Source organism: Chanos chanos, chromosome 6 (genome assembly GCF_902362185.1).
Source record: "Chanos chanos chromosome 6, fChaCha1.1, whole genome shotgun sequence".
Lineage (NCBI taxonomy): Eukaryota > Metazoa > Chordata > Actinopteri > Gonorynchiformes > Chanidae > Chanos > Chanos chanos.
This window is the reverse complement of record NC_044500.1, coordinates 13,493,110-13,510,946: the sequence shown is the minus strand read 5'-3', so window position 1 is coordinate 13,510,946 and position 17,837 is coordinate 13,493,110. Positions and strand designations below refer to the sequence as shown.

Sequence of the window (17,837 nt, the reverse complement as noted above, 5' to 3'; positions counted from 1 at the left end):
TCTTCTGTATCAGGTGGTGTTTTTCACCAATCAGTTGGACATAGCTCGAGGCAAGCTAAGACCAGAGGTGTTCAAGTCTAAGGTGGAAGACATTCGTAAGACCCTGAACCTGCCTGTTCAGGTCAGTCATTGACAATATTAACCGCAGAACAATACCTTTAACACATGTATGTGTGTTTCGAATTTGTGCAGTGATATATGTACATTTTCTCAGCTGTGAGTTTTCTGCTCCCTCAGTCTAGATGTTCACGTTCTGTTTGTTGCTCGCTTTGCTCCTGTTTTAGGTGTTTGTGGCAGCAGGTCCTGGAATTTTCAGGAAACCTGTGATGGGAATGTGGGAACACTTATGTGAAAAAGTGAGGATCTGTGGCTCACTTTCAAGTTATGTCCCCATCATATAATCTTATGCCTCATGTAAAATGTCCCAGTTCCAGGAGATGGCGCCCTCTGCTGCCAAGCATGCTCCTGTCAATGACATGGTCTTCCGCAGCTACAAGTGAGTGACTTGAAATAGGTCAAGTGCAATGAAACAGCACCAGCAGGCTAGATATTAAATCTGCCTGATGACAATAACCACAGCACAGATATTAATATCTGATCCATGTGTATCATATGTACTGAGCTGTAAAGGGCTCAAAGCAGCACCAAGATTTAAAATATTGTAACCGGATTCTTTTCAGTTCTTACCTTTGAAACATTGTGCATACTGCATCTTCTCTTTCCCTAGGAACAAGTTTGTGGCCCCCAGCTTGTCAGAGGGCTTTTCAGAAATTTTGCAGATCCACTTTGTGCCCGACTTTTCTGACAGTCAGTCAGAGGCTCTCTTCAGTCAGTTCTCTGAAGGTTGATTTGTGTGGGCTCTAACACTAGAAAGCAAAAACCTTGTCAACTTCCCAGATGGTCCAGATGTCAACCCAGATATTTGTTTGCTTCTGATCAGTGTCCATTTCTCCTTGACTGCTGCTCTGAACACACTTGTTAACCTGGGATTGTTTCTGAGCAGGACTGTGAAGTGTTATGAGTGAACATGACCTATGCATCTGTCTGAGAGGTGCGGGTATGACTATGACTAGACTATTAGCCCAAATCATCCACCTGTCATTTCAGAACAATAAAATGAATCTGTTTAATTGAATCTGGTGGGCTGCTGGGGTTAAAGTAAACTTATCCAAAGATTTGACTTTTTTTCATTTGTAAACAAATGTGACAACTGTTTTCATTTGTTTTTGGCTTTATTGGAGTCAGAAAAATAATGACCTTTTGCTTTTAAAAATGTTTACCCTCTTTAAATTTACAGTGCGTCTTGCAAATAAAGGAAAATGTTTTCTGATATATAATGAAGTGTGCTGTCATGGCTGGTAGATTTTGAGGAATTTTAAGGAAGATAAAATTAACCATTCTGATACACTTTATGGATTAACTACAGTTAAGTCTGAAGCAATCTATGTAACAGAAATACTTGGAGAATAAAACCACTGTCTGATTTTGTTTCAGTAGTATGTGTTCAAAATGAACCTTTCAGCTGTTCATTGATAGGAATTCTGTCACCTGACCCAGGTCCAGCTGTAGCCTAGGTATGAGATAATGGTGTTGTGCAAATCTCGGGCATTTGAAAGAGTCATTGGTGGTTTTCTACTGCAGTATGTATGCATGCTGTCACGCACAGTTAATTAAGCAATCTTTGTGTGTCCTGCTGTTCACTAATACTTTTGCAAGACATAGCATTTTTGTAAAACCATGATCAGACCTTGCAAATAAACAGTTTTATCAGAGCTCCTGCCTGATGAGGGGATTAGTGTGTTCTCAGTGTAGTACTGGAAAAGGAGAAAAAAAGGCTGACATTAAACTAACTGTAGGGACAGTATGTAGTCTAGCATTTGTGTCGACAGTTTCAAAATATAATAAGTGGGTTTCAAATAGTCAGATGCACTGCACAACTGGGTGTCACTCGTTTCTCGTCACGTAGCAACCAACAACTGTTCCACAAATTACTGTTGTCTTTGCCAAATAATATTAGGAAAACCTTAAGATTTACATTCCCCCTAAATTTTCACATAATCATCATAAAATGTCTTTCCTGAGTCATGAGGTGACCATTGCTTCACATTACAGGTTCCTTGTCTTACATTTACATTCATTGACTGAGCAGATGCTTTTATTCATAGTGATTTCCAAGACAGGCAGAATACAAATCTTGGCGGTTGAGGACCCAAAGGACTTTGAAAATGAGAATTATCCATATCAACATTCCTATTTTGGACAGATTAGAATTTTAATTTGATATATTTACTGCGTAAACGCTGGGGATCGCAGAGACGAAGATAAACTGACAAAATAGTGATCTGTTCATCTTGTATTTTGAATTGTATCTTGAAACCAGTGAGTGAATTGTCAGCAAACTGAATCCATACCAAATTACCAGTCGAGTTTGTTCAGAATAACCAGGCCAGGGAACCAGAGGGACCATTCCATCAATGGATAAGTCAAAGCCCTCTCTTTAAAGAAGACTGTTGCTCCTTTTATTTATCCATTTATTGTTTTAACTGTTGACAAGCTTTTCATACGATTACATCCTTTTCTTTTAATCTTAGCAAGCTTTATATTTTAGATCATCAGTAATAGAATATAGCCATATTCTGACAGCAGGAAATGGGATCAAGTGGCAGGACCTATAACGGTATCTAGAAACAGTCAACAGAACTAACAGTGTTGTGTCCCAATTATATATGAGTGAAATCAAAGTATGCATACACTCAAGGACCCACCCCAGTTTTGAAGTAACTTATTTCTGAATCATTGCAACAATTATTTATTCATGTGATAGATGAACCTTGTCTTGTCTAAAAATCAATCAGACACCAAAGTGAATATTTAGTGTCCTCAAAGGTCCTGATTCACAAGTAGGTCCAAAGTAGAAGACTCTGCATATCTCTGATACTCTTGATTCCCTGCATTGGATGAACTGTACACACACCTTGGCCCCTGTTCTTCTAAATGTACTGAGCCATAGGGTGGTCACTCCACACAGGCAGGCTGGACAGCCTCTCCTCAGTGCTGGGCTCAATAGGCCAGCCCCAAGCTTTGAAGAAGGGAGCCAGATTCATGTTGACCACCTTGGAGAGGGTTTCAGTATATACATTCATCTTTCCCTCATTATGGTCTGGCACATCCTTCATGTGGTGGTATGCAGCAAATACTTTTTTGAAGGCATCCCAGCCAAACTTTTCTTGAAGCTTAGGAAAGATAATGGGAGTAATGGAAGTAAAAGGACTCGTGAGAAAAAAGAACATGAAAGGGTGATACCTGAGCCAGATTTTGCAACTTCAGTCATTTAATTTTGATGTTCATTTAAGAATTTAATTTCATCAGTAAACACACAAACAAACTGAAAATGAGAAACAGAGTGTTTTTGCACTACACTTTTACAAGCTTTGTTTCTGTAGGAAAAACTCTGTAAAATATTTTTTGTTGTTCTCATTCAAGGCTGGTATAAACAATTAGGCTTATCCATGACTATTGAAAATACAGCTACAAAGTACAACTTGGTTAGTATGCATGAACTGTGCAAATGCCTAAAATTTGTTACAATGCTTAGTTAATACATGACCTCACTAATATTTTGGTCTGTCTGCTTTTAAACAACCCCACCGTCAAGTCTGTGTCCTCAGCATTACACATCTGTCAGAGTAAATCTGAATGGGTGGGTGAAACCACACGTAACCATGTCATAGAAATAAATTTACAGCTTGGATTGTTAAAATCATATGAAAGATGTGCCACTATTGAAGTGGTTTTTGGTTAGGTGATTGGTATAAGCTGTGTGCTGGCAGGATGCCCCGTGCACAACAGGGGGAAATGAGTTTAAGACAATTTGGGACAGCGGGAAGTAAATAATTTTTTATAATCTCAAGTTACATGTTTAAAGTTTAAAGCACTGGCAGTTTTACTCTCCTCACAAATCGTGCTGTAGCTTACCTGCATATAGGTCTCCAGTGCTGTCCAAACCTCCCACTCTTTCAGGTTCTGGCCACCCTTTACATAACTCTGTATACGCCTGAGCCTTCTTGCAGATGTCATTTCTTCATGGGCCTGTTCCCGACTTATTTGTAGAACTGTCTCATGGATGTATACAGACCAAATATTGCAAGTACACTCCGTGGTGTGTGGTCTGAACTCCCATACACTACGCTGCTGGTTATGACCAAGCTCATGGATGGGTCCCCACATGTCTTTCATAGGGCCCATCAGGTCCCAGGCAGATTCGGTGTGCATCATAATCAGATAGCCAGAATGCATGAGGCCTGTGGAGTGTAGGACAGAACAGATCCTTATAATGGTATGAATACAATATCAAGCAAATTGTTCATCATTAGAAATAAATGCAGCAATGAAATCAACACTGAGCAGTTCTTCAATGAAGAATTAATTTCTGAAACTTGTTTTCAACCGTCTGAAATCCTCGCCTCAAACTCTTATTACTATACATAATAAATCAAATGAAGAGTGAATTTCAGCAATATGGCACCGTGACACTTGAGTGAGCTAATTATGTTTTTTCTAGAGTTAGAACACTGTAAAGTGCAGCGTTACCAAAGCGCCTGCTTACAGTGCCATTTTAGATAGTTAACTTGGTTGGACTCGAGGTGTGTATCGGTTATTGCACTTGTTTTGCCCTGTGCTTTGATGTTTCCGAGTAAAATCTCTAGAATGTGCCCTGACGCACAGGGCATTGCAGAACGGCAAATCAGACACTGTTGTATGGACTTACTGGCAACTGGTAAACTTTTGACCTTTGGACTGTGGATGGCACCATGAGAGCTGGATATCAGTTGAAAATACTCGCAGTAGGTCATGTGTTTCTATATCACATAGTTTGGTACAATGGCTCAGACGATGAGAAAAATTAATGGCATTCTAATGAACCAAAAAACTATACTATATTCAATTGGCAATTATCACAGAAAACATGAAGTATTTCAGCGTTTTATGTGGATTCAAATGGACCTTCACTCAAAATAAAATGACTGAGATCTTAATAACCATGAAAAAACGTTTAGTTTGTTTGTTTATTGTCATATATCAAATTCATCACATCCATAATGGTAAAATTAGGGCTGGACGATATAGCTTAAAAATGTATCACAAAATTGATCATTTCAGCCGAAATCAATAATTATTTTGAATTGATCAAATTTATATTTTCATAAACTCTACATGTCTCGACATGAGGGGTTAAAATAAAACTAAAACAAAAAAAAAACAACCCTAAAATGAAAAAAAAAATAAAAAAGGTTTAGAAAAGCTATATTTAAAAGCTATTTACAGAAATATGGCAAACATATTAGTTAGCCTGTTTCATCCAAAAACACTAAACTCCTTGGCTGGTAATTACTAAACAATGAACAACTTTTTCCTTTTTAGTTTATTAAGGTTGCCAGTTTTTCAGCAAATATCACAGTGTCGTTGCTTCCCAATCATATAGCTCTGTCTTCAAAAGATTTTAATGAATCTAAGGGTGGTAGGGATTCCAGAGAACATTTTTGAAAAGCTAACTTAAGCTGAATTTATTTTCCTTTCTTGATGTTAGTACACATTTCTTTAAATATTATAGAAGTTATTATGTGCCATGCATTTTTTCAGCATTTTTCTCTCAACAAAAATAAAACTGAACTGTTTTTGAAGCCAACTCAGACTTAGCTGTCAGTGACTTGTTATATTGCATTGTATAGCATTGAAGATGAATACCAGTAACACAAAACCAGTAACACAAAACACAAATTTATTGTTAACAGCAATTAAACTTACCTCTCAACAAAATTCATACCAAGCTCAGACAAGCAGAGTGACAGATTAAGTCACATCACTCAAATTTAAAGATTTCTCGGTTAGGTGTGGGCAAAAGGAAGGACTTGTTTCATGGGCTAAGCTCTGGAGAGATGGAGAGGGGTGTGGCCAGTGCACATAAAGAGTGTTCACAGTCAAATCAGGTTAATTAGTCACTGAATAATCTTAGAACACTAGTTAATCAGAATTGAATTCATGGGACTTCTTGAGTACATAGTTATTAACTATGCTTCAGTGCTCCATTGTAATTATGTGTGTGTCATTCTGTGTTTCTTGGCTTCATTGTCCTACAGTCAAGGTACACTTGAAGGTTAATCATAATTGATAAGTAGCAAATTTAGACACTTGTCACACCAAAGAAATCATGCCAAAGAGGAAATATGCACACAAAAGTGGTTGGCTCACAGCGATTTATTGATGCATGTACAGTTTGGGTATATGTTCATACACCAAACTGTCCCTGAATGATTTAGCACAACTGTAGGTACAACATCAAATATTGAACCTTGCGTGACTGATTGATCACTTGTCATATCAAACAAGTAAACAAGTGACTGTATTTTCTAAAAGGTATAGTGCCTGTGACACTGTAAAACATCTCATGCTGGTTAAACTTAGAAACCTTATTTCACCTGCTGACTTGAAAACGTGAGTAAAGTCAACATGAAAAATACCATTTTTTCAATTCAAAAACTAAAGTTGAAAAAGTTTATTTAATTACTAAGAATTTGTTGTCTTAACATTGTTTTTAAGTTTTCAAAGTAACTGTCAATGTGATTACATATTTATGTATTGCAACCCTAGCCTACACAAAAAATATATAAATGTTTATCACGTTTTGTGTCATGTTTAAGGTGAATACCACTCCAGAAACAACTCTAGTTGTTAATTTTATTATTATCTTTCATAGAAAAAAAACAGCACAAATCTTACCTTCCTACTAATTCTTACTTACTGAAAACAAATCAAAAAAGATGAATACAATGATGATGTCCTAAAATTAACAACATAACATTGCTTCCATATGAACTGGTGCATTTTACTCAGGTACTAAAGTATTTCACATATTTTCAAACAAGCCAAATAAGATAAGCAAATGTTTATCGTCTTTCAACAGGACATAATCTAATTTAAGAAAATGAAACAAACAGCTTTTGTTTATTTTTGTTGTTTATTTGTTGCTTTTTGATTAGCCAGCCAAAAAGGCCTGACATGACTTTCAGTGCCTATAGTGGAACATCTCTTAGGAGATTACTTTTCTCTGAAACTTTGTCAATGATCACATCAGCATCCAGAGTGAGCAGGATGTCCCACTCTGTTGCCATCAGCATGAAAGCCTCCAACTGATCTTGTGAGAGTTTGCTTCTGAGCCTGTTTTTATTGAACTTGAGCGTTTAAAATGTGACCTGAGTGATATTGGGTAAGCAGAAATTTGTATGCTATACCATGGAAGTGGTAGTTCTGTCAGCACATTGTACAACCTGAGAATGTGGTTACAACACTGTGTGGTCGTTTTATAACCACAAGTTACAGCAGTTTAATTGAACATGTAGCTTAGCCTATAATTTAACATCCATCTCACTGCTTCAGTCTGCTCCTTGAAAATAGCGTTGCTGGCAACTTGAGAATGCTGATGCCCAAACATGTCGATTTTTTTTTTTACATTTGGAGGCCCGTGTCTCTAATGCCTGCTTCCTTTTTTCTCTAGTTTTTTCAGCCCCTGTTTCCTTTTTGACATTCTCTTGTCCATGGCTTTCGTTGGTCATCTCACTGTTGTGCGCTACTTTTGGATTAGTCTAGAATGTTAATGCACATTAACTAACTTGGTTGTGATTGGCCAACGAGCCCAGTCTTGGAACACACACACACACCCCGGATGACAGGCACACAGAAAGGGCCGATAAAGAGATAAACAGGGCCAGTAAATACTTTTTGGTGGCCCACCCAGATTTGTCACAGTATGCCCAATGGCCAGTACATCACTGCTAAGGCCTATCGTCGGTGGATAACTGGTAGATTATTTCTATGCTTCAACCTTGCCTGGTTTAAAAAAAGAGAAAGTTTTTCTCATTCTCAAAAATCACACAGTTTTTTTCTCAAGCAACCGATTCCAATCCTGCTGTTTTCCTGGCTCGCCCCCCCCCCCCCCCCCCCCCCCCTAAAATGATCACTTATAAACATGAGTTCAATGAACACATATAGCTCTGACAAAATTCTCAAACAGTCAACACCATGAATAACTGTGAGTTATATTCATATATTACTTTCTGGTGGGCTGTTTATGAGTCTGTGTAACCTACTGATCATGTTGTTGAATACTTCTCTCAACTGTTTGTAGTCCTTCAGAATGAAAAAATGCTGTTTGTTCCTCTTGCTGGATGAAATGGCATTTAGCTGTTTCTTGTTCACACTTTCCCCAAAGCTAAACACATACATGTCTGGATGGTAAAGAAGCAAGATCATACAGTAAAACACATGTAGCAAATGCATCTTGTGCACATTAGTCTAATAACCACAAAAATGACACAGCAGGAGGGAAGTACACCAGAGGCGTGTATATTGTGAAACTCCTTTGGGATAATGTCTATTGTAAAACCGCTTCTCAAATAAAATCAGACTGAGCTGAATCAAAGACTAACCAAGGAGATCCTCTTTTGTGTTGTCGTTTTCATTGGTTTTGTAACCCATAAGGTCCCCTATCTTCTCAAGGATGCTTTTGGGATGGGCACCCATGTTAAGATGGCCTAAACCAAGGAACCAAATAGTCAAGCTCAGGGCATCATGAATCATATATTAATATCCAAAATCTACATCACAACTAAATAACTACTAAGGAAGCCTCAACATACATACAAAATTATTTTTATGATGTCAAAGTAGAGGAGGGACAGAAGTTTGTAAAGCATAAATGCTTAAATATAAAGAGAGATGACAATAGGTGGCAAATTTAGACACTTGTCACACCAAAGACATCATGCCAAAAACAGAAAACGTGCAAACAAGAGTTGTTGGCTCACTGCGATTTATTGATGCATATACAGTTAGGATATGTATTCATACACCAAACTGTCCCTGAATGATTTAGCACAAGTCTAGCTACAAAATTAAACCTTGCATGACTGATTGAACACTTGTCATATCAAAAGAGTAAACCAGTGACTGTATTTTCTAAAAGGTACAGTGCCTGTGAATCACGTTTAGGCTAGAGGGTTAAGTGGAATGTGAAAACATTAACAGTTCTAATATAGTTTCAAGCCTGTTATCTGCAATTAAATCTGTAGCAGTCTATACAATATAAAGACTCAGACAATGAACTGGGGTGAGGTAACAGTCCATCACCCCAAGGCATGCTAAGAAGTTCCACCCACCTACCCCTAACATGCTACAATATTCTGTCTGTCATATGTTAGGAAACCCCACAAGTTCTGTTTTAGAACTGCAAGCTTTTGTCCTCATTTGACCTCTCAGCCATCCATCGGCAGGAATTCCATCTCCTGACCCAGGTGATGTTTAAGCCACGGCATGATGGAGAAAAGATCAATATGGAAGTCTCGGGCATCTTGAGGGGGGTCGTCTGCTCTGTGCGTTCGACCCTTTCCTTTACTGTCACACACATCTTTGGTGCCCCAACTCAACACTCCCACCTGGAGCACAGGTTAAAATGTGTCAGTATAAGTAGGAAGAGATGGTGTCTTGTGTGCATGAGATTGAAAATTCAGTTTCCACTCTCTCACCTGGAAATATCGCATTCCTTTACGGAGGAAAAGGGCTCCACCAGAATCACCTGCACAGGCGAAACTAGTCAAGGAAATTTTCACTGCATGTGTGTGTGTGTGTGTGTGTGTGTGTGTGTGCTGGGGCATGGGGGGGGGGGGGGGGGGGGGGGGGGGTCGGTTGAAGGGTTACAACTATAGCTTTTTATGCAACATTGGGCAGGGAACATTAATATATATATAAAATACCTTTGCAAGAAATGGCATCTTTGTAGGAGCTTGATCCTCCAGTGCACATAAACCTGTCTGTCACAACCTCAGTGAGAGAGGCTTGGTTGTCTGATGAGAAAGTAGTGCTGGCTTTTTCAATGCAATCTTGCCTCTGCAAGGGAAAGGACAACTTTTTGTTTTAAAATTGAAAATCTACATACATTCTAATTCATAGAATGAAATTTCAATATCATATTGTCCATACTTCTCCAGAGAGGATAAAACTCACATTGACACCTCTCTGTATGTGTGTTTGCATGCGGGTGTATTCGTCCTTGGACACCCTACTTATGAAGTGGGCCTGGGTCTCATCCAGATGCAGCAGGGAGCTTTCTGGTCACATTGAATCCACACAAGGTGCATTTAGCATCGACCAGGGCACGAGGATGTTAACTGTTAACTGGTTTTTGTACCAATTTAGCATTAATTTGCTGTAATAATGTCTGTGATACTCACTATGCTTTTCACAAGTAGAGTCTTGACTGAGTTTTAGGGCTTGGTTCGATGGTTTTGTACATGGCAAACAGATGGGCCTAGCCAGGAGATCATAACAAAGATTTTGTACAATGAAAAGTCTTAGAACAGTTTTTATAGAAACCTACGGGACCATTTCGGGTGCTGTGCTTGCACATTAGAAGACTTTTAGACTTTTAACAGTTCTCAGTTAATTTAGCTAACCATACCATTACCAATTAATTGATCTCTCAGTATAATCACACAGTTCTTCTTTCTTTCTTTCTTTGCTCAAGCTTACCTTGCCTTCCAAGACAGCTTGATGTCATCCACCTCTATGAGTGCAACATCATAATCATAAAACTCTTTAACGTTCTTAGCCTTGAGTCCATGGATATTATACCGTGGATGCAGGTGCAGGGACCTTGCTCTCACAGAACCATTGCCTAGAAGAGCATGGAGAAAGCAATATATTACAGGTCAGAGCTTCTTTCTCTGTCTCTTTTATACAATTAATATTTTTCCAAATGATGATAAAGATGTCAGCTAAATGATGCATATGATACAGACCATGCTTAACCGTCACTTTGTCAGAAGTGGCATTTACGCTTAAGCCATCCTGTGGTTTCATCAAGCAGTGGGCTGCTGTTATTACCCATTTCTCAGTCAGTATGGAGCCTTGGCAGGTCGTGGATTTCTGTTCATAATGAAACCAGGATCAAGAGAGGAAGATGAGCATAACGACAAGCACAGTGATGGACATATAACTCTGCAAAATAGAAAAAAAAAATTAAAAAAGCAAGCGAACCCTGACGTCATGACTCACTGTAAAGTACTAATGGTATAAGTAAACTATCAACACCATACAACATTCTAGACAATGTGCTCATATGACGATGCAATTGACAATAGCCAGAATCAAAGAACTTTGAACATTTCAGAGCGAGTTTAGGATTCCTGAGTATTGTATTGGACACCTTGCTGTACACAAACGAGTTGCGATATGGTACACCTGTGAGTCACATTAGCTTACTTTTGAGAGGTCATCCCAATAGACCTGGACATGCCAAGGTCTTGTGTAGGTTTTTTTTGATGATTTCTCTGATGAGTCTTTTGAGATGGCCTCCTGTGCAATTCCACATGTTGTCACTGCTGTATCACCTGAACAAAGAAGATAGCTTTGAATGAAATCGAGTTAAATTAAGTTTCTCAGAAATTTCAGACATGCTAAGAAAATCCACTGAGTAATGAATACAGCATGACATTATTCAGTGTGGACTGAAAAATTCATGGCAATTATTGTACTGTCATGACTTCCTTAATATTTTTTCCGTTTGTGTGTTCCTTGGTGATTCAGCATGTATGAATGACATACTCTTAACTCATTCTAGTACATTTTAATGGGCCATACCATTTACAAACGTAGGGTACATAAGAATGTATAAGAATGATCATTTAAAACAAAATGGTGGTTAGAGATGTTTCCTATTATTAAGGCGAAATGTGGATATGTATTAGTGTATGTATTCCGTAAATTATTTGTTGGACTCGTTAATAATTCATATATTACTTTCTGGTGGGCTGTTTATGAATGTGTGTAACCTACTGATCATTTTGTTGAACACTTCTCCCAACTGTTTATAGTCCTTCAGAATGAAAAAATGCTTTTCCTTTCTCTTGCTGGATGAAATGGCATTTAGCTGTTTCTTGTTCACACTGTCCCCAATGCCAAACACATACACATCTGGATGGAAAAGAAGCAAGATCATACAGTAAAACACATGTAGTAAAATGCTGAATGATTTTCGGAGATTATTTTCTTGTATTAATCACAATTTGAAACTGACAAGGTGCATCTTATGCACGTTAGTCTAAGTCCTCCCTTCCTCAGCTCTTACCTTAGTTTTGGTGGCTAAAACTAAAGCTAGCATGTTCTGTCTTGTCATATGTTAGGTCAAGGCACGATGCAGGTTCTCAAAATGTGTCATTTTGTTTCATGTTTTTGTCACCTTACAACTTAAAATAGATTCTAAAAACACATTAACTGTCAGAGGAGGATGGGTCTCCCCATTTGAGTCTCAGGTCTCATTCAAAGGTTTCCTCATGCTATAGCCAAAGATTTTCCTTGCCACTGTTACCACAGCTTTGCTCACTTGAGGCATGTATGTCGTGAAACTCTTTTGTGATAATGTCTATTGTAAAACTGCTTCTCTATTGTAAAACTGCTTCTCAAATAAAATCAGACTGAACTGAATCAAAGACTAACCAAGGAGATCCTCTTTTGTGTTGTCGTTCTCACTGGTTTTGTAGCCCATGAGGTCCCTTATCTTCTCAAGGACGCTTTTGGGATGGGCACCCATGTTAAGATGGCCTAAACCAAGGAACCAAATAGTCAAGCTCAGGGCATCATGAATCATATATTTATATCCAAAATCTACATCACATTTTTTTTTTCATTTATGTCATTTCATTTTTGTTTTATACCCAGATTATTTTTGATCTGTTTATTATATATTTAAGAATTTCCTTTTTGAATCTGCTGTCACATTGTAAAGTTTCATGTTGAAAAGCATAATAAAAAAGAAAGTTAAAAAAAAATCTCCATCACAACTCAAGAACTACTAAGATATTTTTTTTTGCAAGCACTGATAGGAGAAATTTTTCCAGTTTATACCATCTGTCTCAATAAGGATGACATTCTGGGTTTCGCTGAACTTGCTGCTGTTCTGCGCCTTGAGGAAGACCATGGCCTCATACACTTTAGACAAAGCACTGTAGAGGTTGGTGCCTCTCTTCTGCCCATGACCTGTATTGAGAAACAGCTTATATCACAGCAAAGGTATGGGCTAAACAACAAATAATAAGCCATGCTCTGAGCTCAGTATATACAACTGAATGATAAGGACAACTGAATAATATAGACGTACTTGTGTGGTTGAACTTCTGTAGCTTGTCTAATACATATTCCACATTGTCACTGCTGGGGTCTTGTATATTTACAATGTCTTTTGGCTGGCTGGCATATGAGATGATATGAAACTTCATTGTGACCTCATAGCTGTCCAGCTGGAACATAAAACCTGAGTTTAGAGGTTTTCAGACACTGAACTGAATTGAAATTTTATTTAGAGCTATGAAAACCCTGACTCATGTAAAAGATGCCTGTAGTGTTTACATATATAAAGCAGATTGTTAACATGGGAACTAGGCTGATTTGTCAGTGGTTAAATCAAAGTAAGTTGTTTGTAAGTCATAGTTACCTGACTACAAATGCTTAATTGAATTTGTTCTTGGGAGCTAAAGGGAAATGAGAATTTTAGTATTTAACCCAGTTATACTATCCTTTATCGTGAACTAGTTTATGAGTGGCTTCTTGGAAGATTTAAAAACAGTCAGGGACTTTCACAGTAAATAACTCAGCATGAACATGTTTACCTTGCGGATGAGGCTAGCAGTAGCATCTCTTGCCTCATCAAAGTGCTTCTGAGTGATGCTACCTGAAGTGTCTAATAGAATGAAGACGTTGATACGACCATCAGCCATGTTAAAAGTTCTCCCAAAACTTTCTAAACAGATAAAAAGAAATAAGCATCAGACTGGATATTTTTATTAAGCCATATGCCATAAAGAAGAAGCAAAGATGCTACAGGAGAATTTTCAAGAATTTGATTAATCCCAATGAAAAACATTTTCAACAACTTTTTGGCACCTAACACCATTAAATACATGGGCGTTGTGCTCCATATACTGTTTACATAACTGCTTTCACAGTTCATAAAGTATCTTGGTACTTTACCAACAAGGAATGTAATTATGAGTAAAGCAATATTATCACCTTTCTTTTTGAACTCAGGAGATGAGACATCCATGACGCCAGACAGAGAACCTCCCATTGCCTGAGCCACAGAGCTAGGAGAATCAAATGCGTACTGGGCTACAAAGACACAAACAATATATCTAGGGTGCCATTTATACCTAGGGTCCAAACAAACTTATAGTGCTATGTATAGCAACTTATGAAGCTTATAGCAGTCTGTATAACAGCTGCTACAGTTTGTGAAGTTTGATGCACATTTTGTCTGCTTAATTTATTTAACATGTTGCTACAATAATACTGCATATCTCAATTCAGAGATAAAAGAACAACAGCATGACAAAAGTAAAATGTCTATTTAAAAGAGCAACGACTGCACTTCAGTTATTTCATCATCACAGGTTTAATCAAGAGTGTTACAAATGGATTTTAAATTAAACAAGTCTCTATATATTTTCATCACTGACCCAAGCAGCGGGGTTCTGACCCACTCCATTCTCGGGATTCGAGACACACTCGTTCAGACGAACCCAACAGGTCCAGTCCCGCGTGGCAGCGGTACTGGACCTTCTCCCCAGTACGGAACCTCTCTCCAGAACGTGTGGCCCCAGGTGGAGTCCCAGGGTTTTGGCAGTCATCGACTAGCACAGAAAATGATAAAATAATAAATGACCTCAAACACGTGAATCATGTAACTTTTAATGCTTTGTGCAGCTGTCTTCATATTGTGCATGTTAGAGTGATCTTAAGTGATATTTTGTAATGATTATGTGTATTGTCACACAGCATAGAATCAAACTTTTTTAAGACAAATCTTATGCTTATGACAATGGGTTGTATAGTGACTAAAACCCACTATGGGATCAGTCTTTTGTATGCACATCAGTGGGTTTCTGAGGAGTGCGGCACTTTAAAACTTCTTTAAGCGTAAGCTTTACATGCTTGTAAACCTTCACACAGAGTGTAGCTTTGTATGTGTGCACAACTATGCCTTGTCTCGTAAACAAGTAAACCACTTGTGACTGAGAGTGGACCATGTGGCATGCTTTTGTATAACCCTTTCATTCACCACTCTCTGGTTTAGTATTCACATTATGTATTAGATTCTCATTCTCAAAGCATGGATGCCCCTTTCATTGCCTGCAGATCAAAGGGTGGTCCCTTGCTCTGCTCCTTCTTTTGGAACGTCAGACAAGCCCTAAATCTCTACAAAACCTTGTAGTGAGATATTCACTGTCTGTCCGCTGTGCGACGATGGACACTTACCTTGGTTATCACAAACTGGTGTGCTCCCAGTCCATGTCCCCCACTGGGTGCAGTTACGCTGTGCAGACCCCAGCAGGACAAACCCATCCTGACATGAGAAGTTCTGTTGTTCCCCTACCTGAAACCATTGTTGCCTAGGCCAGATTTCACCATTGTCCAACTGGAGCTGAGCTGGACAAAAGACCTCTGCGATAAAGAAGGGGATGAGTAATTTGATGCTTTGATGCATGATACAGAATCTAAGTCTATAAACAGAGAGAAGCAAGGAGGCTCTATCAGTTGTGTTAGCTGTTACCTTTGCATTTTGCTTTTGTTACTGGCTTCCCAAAAGGAAGCCCCATGGCAGACCACTGTCCCTCGGAGTTACAGATCTTCTGGCTGACTGGATATGGGTAATATCCAGCCTGGCAGTGATAAGTCAACATGCTGCCCTCAAAGCCCAGATTGGAGTAGGACACATTGCCTCCTTCTATGACCTCAGACATGGAACAGTTCTTCACTTCGACCTCATAATCCCCGTAGTCATAATCTCCCTCTTTTTCTAAAATATTCAAATAGCAGTAACGTATGCCACATTTCATGAATATTACATATCACACTGCTTAAAACTACTTAAACAAAAAAGTCATGAGGAATATAATTTTATAACATTAAGATTTCAGATTCAAGCTTCAAGCTCAGATTCAAGTGTACACAATGTTATTTCAGGTATAGAGTCCTGAAATAAGTTACAACCAAGCTACAAACCAAGAGATGGTGGAAGGGGATCATGAAGTCTACTGAACATTTATGATCGATGAGGCAATGTAAATTATCTGATCTGTTAATACCTAATGTTGCATATGATATAATATAAAGAAGCCTTATAACTCCTTTTGAATATTATGTAATATTACCTTGGCAAATTACCAAAGAAACCTGTTCAATCCACACCCCTTCAGGGCTGCACGTCCTTTGTCTGACTGGATGCGGTTCGTAGCCATCCTTGCAATGATAAGTTAGTACACTCCCTTGCTCTCCTCCAGCAGAGTATGACACTGTACCCCCTCTGATGGACTCCGTCAAAGGGCACTTCTTGTTGTCCTCATAGTCATATTCATAAGGATTTGGGATTTGAGCTGTAATATGTAGATGTTTAACATGCAGGCAGATTACTTTCCTTTTCTTTTTCTCAGGCTTAATTTATTGTTCACATTTTCTTTCAGTGTGAATGCTTAATCATTCAAAAATCCCTGTGCAGTTTGTTTATGGAAAAACCATCTTTATGCTTAAGCACTTTACAAAGGCAGCTCAACATTCAGAGATTACATTTGGAATTGACAAGTCAGCTATACAAAACAAAAACTAACAAACAAACAAACAAAAAAAACAGTCATTTTCCAGACACACAGTAAATTTGTTGTAATTCTAATGAAATTGTAATGAAATTTCTGCTTGAGGAGTGATTTGTAGAAATGCAACTTAGCACAATAAGTTGATTTAAGGAGTTGAAAATTTCCTGAGATCAGATATCTTCTCAAGGCTTATCTCTGAGGACCACTGAATCCGTTAAACACACAAGTTTGTAGCATTAAGAAAGATAGCAATGACATTGGTTGGTAAAAATCAAAATGGACATCAAAATCAAAATGGTTTCATTTTAGCCACAGCGGAATAGGGGAGGAGAGGAAACTCACACAAGAAATACAAGAAGCACGAGAAACACAAGCTATTGTTCACATGTGACCCAAACGGGATGTTTCCATGCAGCGTTTGGCTTTTGTGCCCTTTTTGTGAATTGTGATAATATGATAGCTTACCTTCAACGACTGTGAAGCACAAAGCATAAATAAGAAGAGTGACTGGAGAGTGCATGGCAGTTCCTCTTGATGTCTAATGTGTCCTCACAGTCAAACTACTGGGACTTTTGAATTTTGTATTTGAGGAGTGATTATCCATTAACTTCCCCGAAAACAAAACTCAGATTGTGTAAACAGGATAGGCTAACAACAGTGAACGTAAAAAAAGGTTATCTATTCATTTACTTATTTAAGGTATGTATTTATTTACTCTTTTATGGAGGCCTGTACGATCATGATATATATCTCAAAAGTAACCTTGAAATGCTGGAGTGGCTATTCATTTTTGAAACATGGACAGTCCAGAACTAGAGTAATAGGTTTGATTTGGAGTGCATCATAGCAAGTTTGTAATAAGCTGAGAGGAACTCCTCAGAAGCAATACACTCAGTAGGTTTTTGCCCCCCCCCGCCCCCCCGGCAAAATGACCAAAATGCATCCCCCTTTTTAACCCGCCACACCCCTATAGAGTAATGTGAGTGACTACAGGGCCATCCCCCTACAGGGCCGTTCCCCGCAAAATAACATTGGATACATTGTAGCACCAAATTACATACCATACTTTAAATATCTAAGCAACTCCATGTAAACAGGTTTGTCATGCCTCTTGCAGTGTTAACAGTGTTCATTATATGGAAT

At 38.4% G+C, this 17,837-nt stretch overlaps 1 protein-coding gene across 2 annotated transcripts; it reads right to left on the bottom strand.

The window, feature by feature from the left end:
* Nucleotides 1-8,852: 8,852 nt before the first annotated feature.
* Nucleotides 8,853-17,240, bottom strand: si:ch1073-280e3.1 (complement factor B). 2 transcript variants are annotated; one of them, XM_030778808.1, is made up of 19 exons: nucleotides 17,160-17,240; nucleotides 16,257-16,478; nucleotides 15,656-15,901; nucleotides 15,361-15,546; nucleotides 14,562-14,735; nucleotides 14,116-14,214; nucleotides 13,716-13,846; nucleotides 13,208-13,346; nucleotides 12,955-13,086; nucleotides 12,547-12,651; nucleotides 11,887-12,024; nucleotides 11,314-11,441; nucleotides 10,851-10,977; nucleotides 10,582-10,726; nucleotides 10,284-10,360; nucleotides 10,057-10,160; nucleotides 9,807-9,939; nucleotides 9,579-9,628; nucleotides 8,853-9,488 (listed from the first exon to the last, which is right to left on the bottom strand). In XM_030778808.1, the coding sequence occupies exons 1-19, from the start codon at nucleotides 17,212-17,214 to the stop codon at nucleotides 9,309-9,311; spliced, it is 2,571 nt and encodes an 856-aa protein (XP_030634668.1). In that variant the 5' UTR covers nucleotides 17,215-17,240; the 3' UTR covers nucleotides 8,853-9,308. The 2 variants fall into 2 exon arrangements, with proteins under 2 accessions (XP_030634668.1, XP_030634669.1); XM_030778809.1 differs by lacking the exons at nucleotides 8,853-9,488; nucleotides 9,579-9,628; nucleotides 9,807-9,939 and having other exon boundaries at nucleotides 10,284-10,358; nucleotides 10,581-10,726.
* Between the last annotated feature and the right edge of the window lie 597 nt (nucleotides 17,241-17,837).

Excerpts from the sequence above, each read along its gene's own strand:
- si:ch1073-280e3.1 (XM_030778808.1), bottom strand. The coding sequence starts at position 17,214 with ATGCACTCTCCAGTCACTCTTCTTATTTATGCTTTGTGCTTCACAGTC. Across the intron at positions 13,847-14,115 it reads TCCTGAGTTCAAAAAGAAAG|AAAGTTTTGGGAGAACTTTT; the intron begins GTGATAATATTG and ends TTATCTGTTTAG. Across the intron at positions 10,161-10,283 it reads CTCTACTTGTGAAAAGCATA|AAAGCTCCCTGCTGCATCTG; the intron begins GTGAGTATCACA and ends CAATGTGACCAG.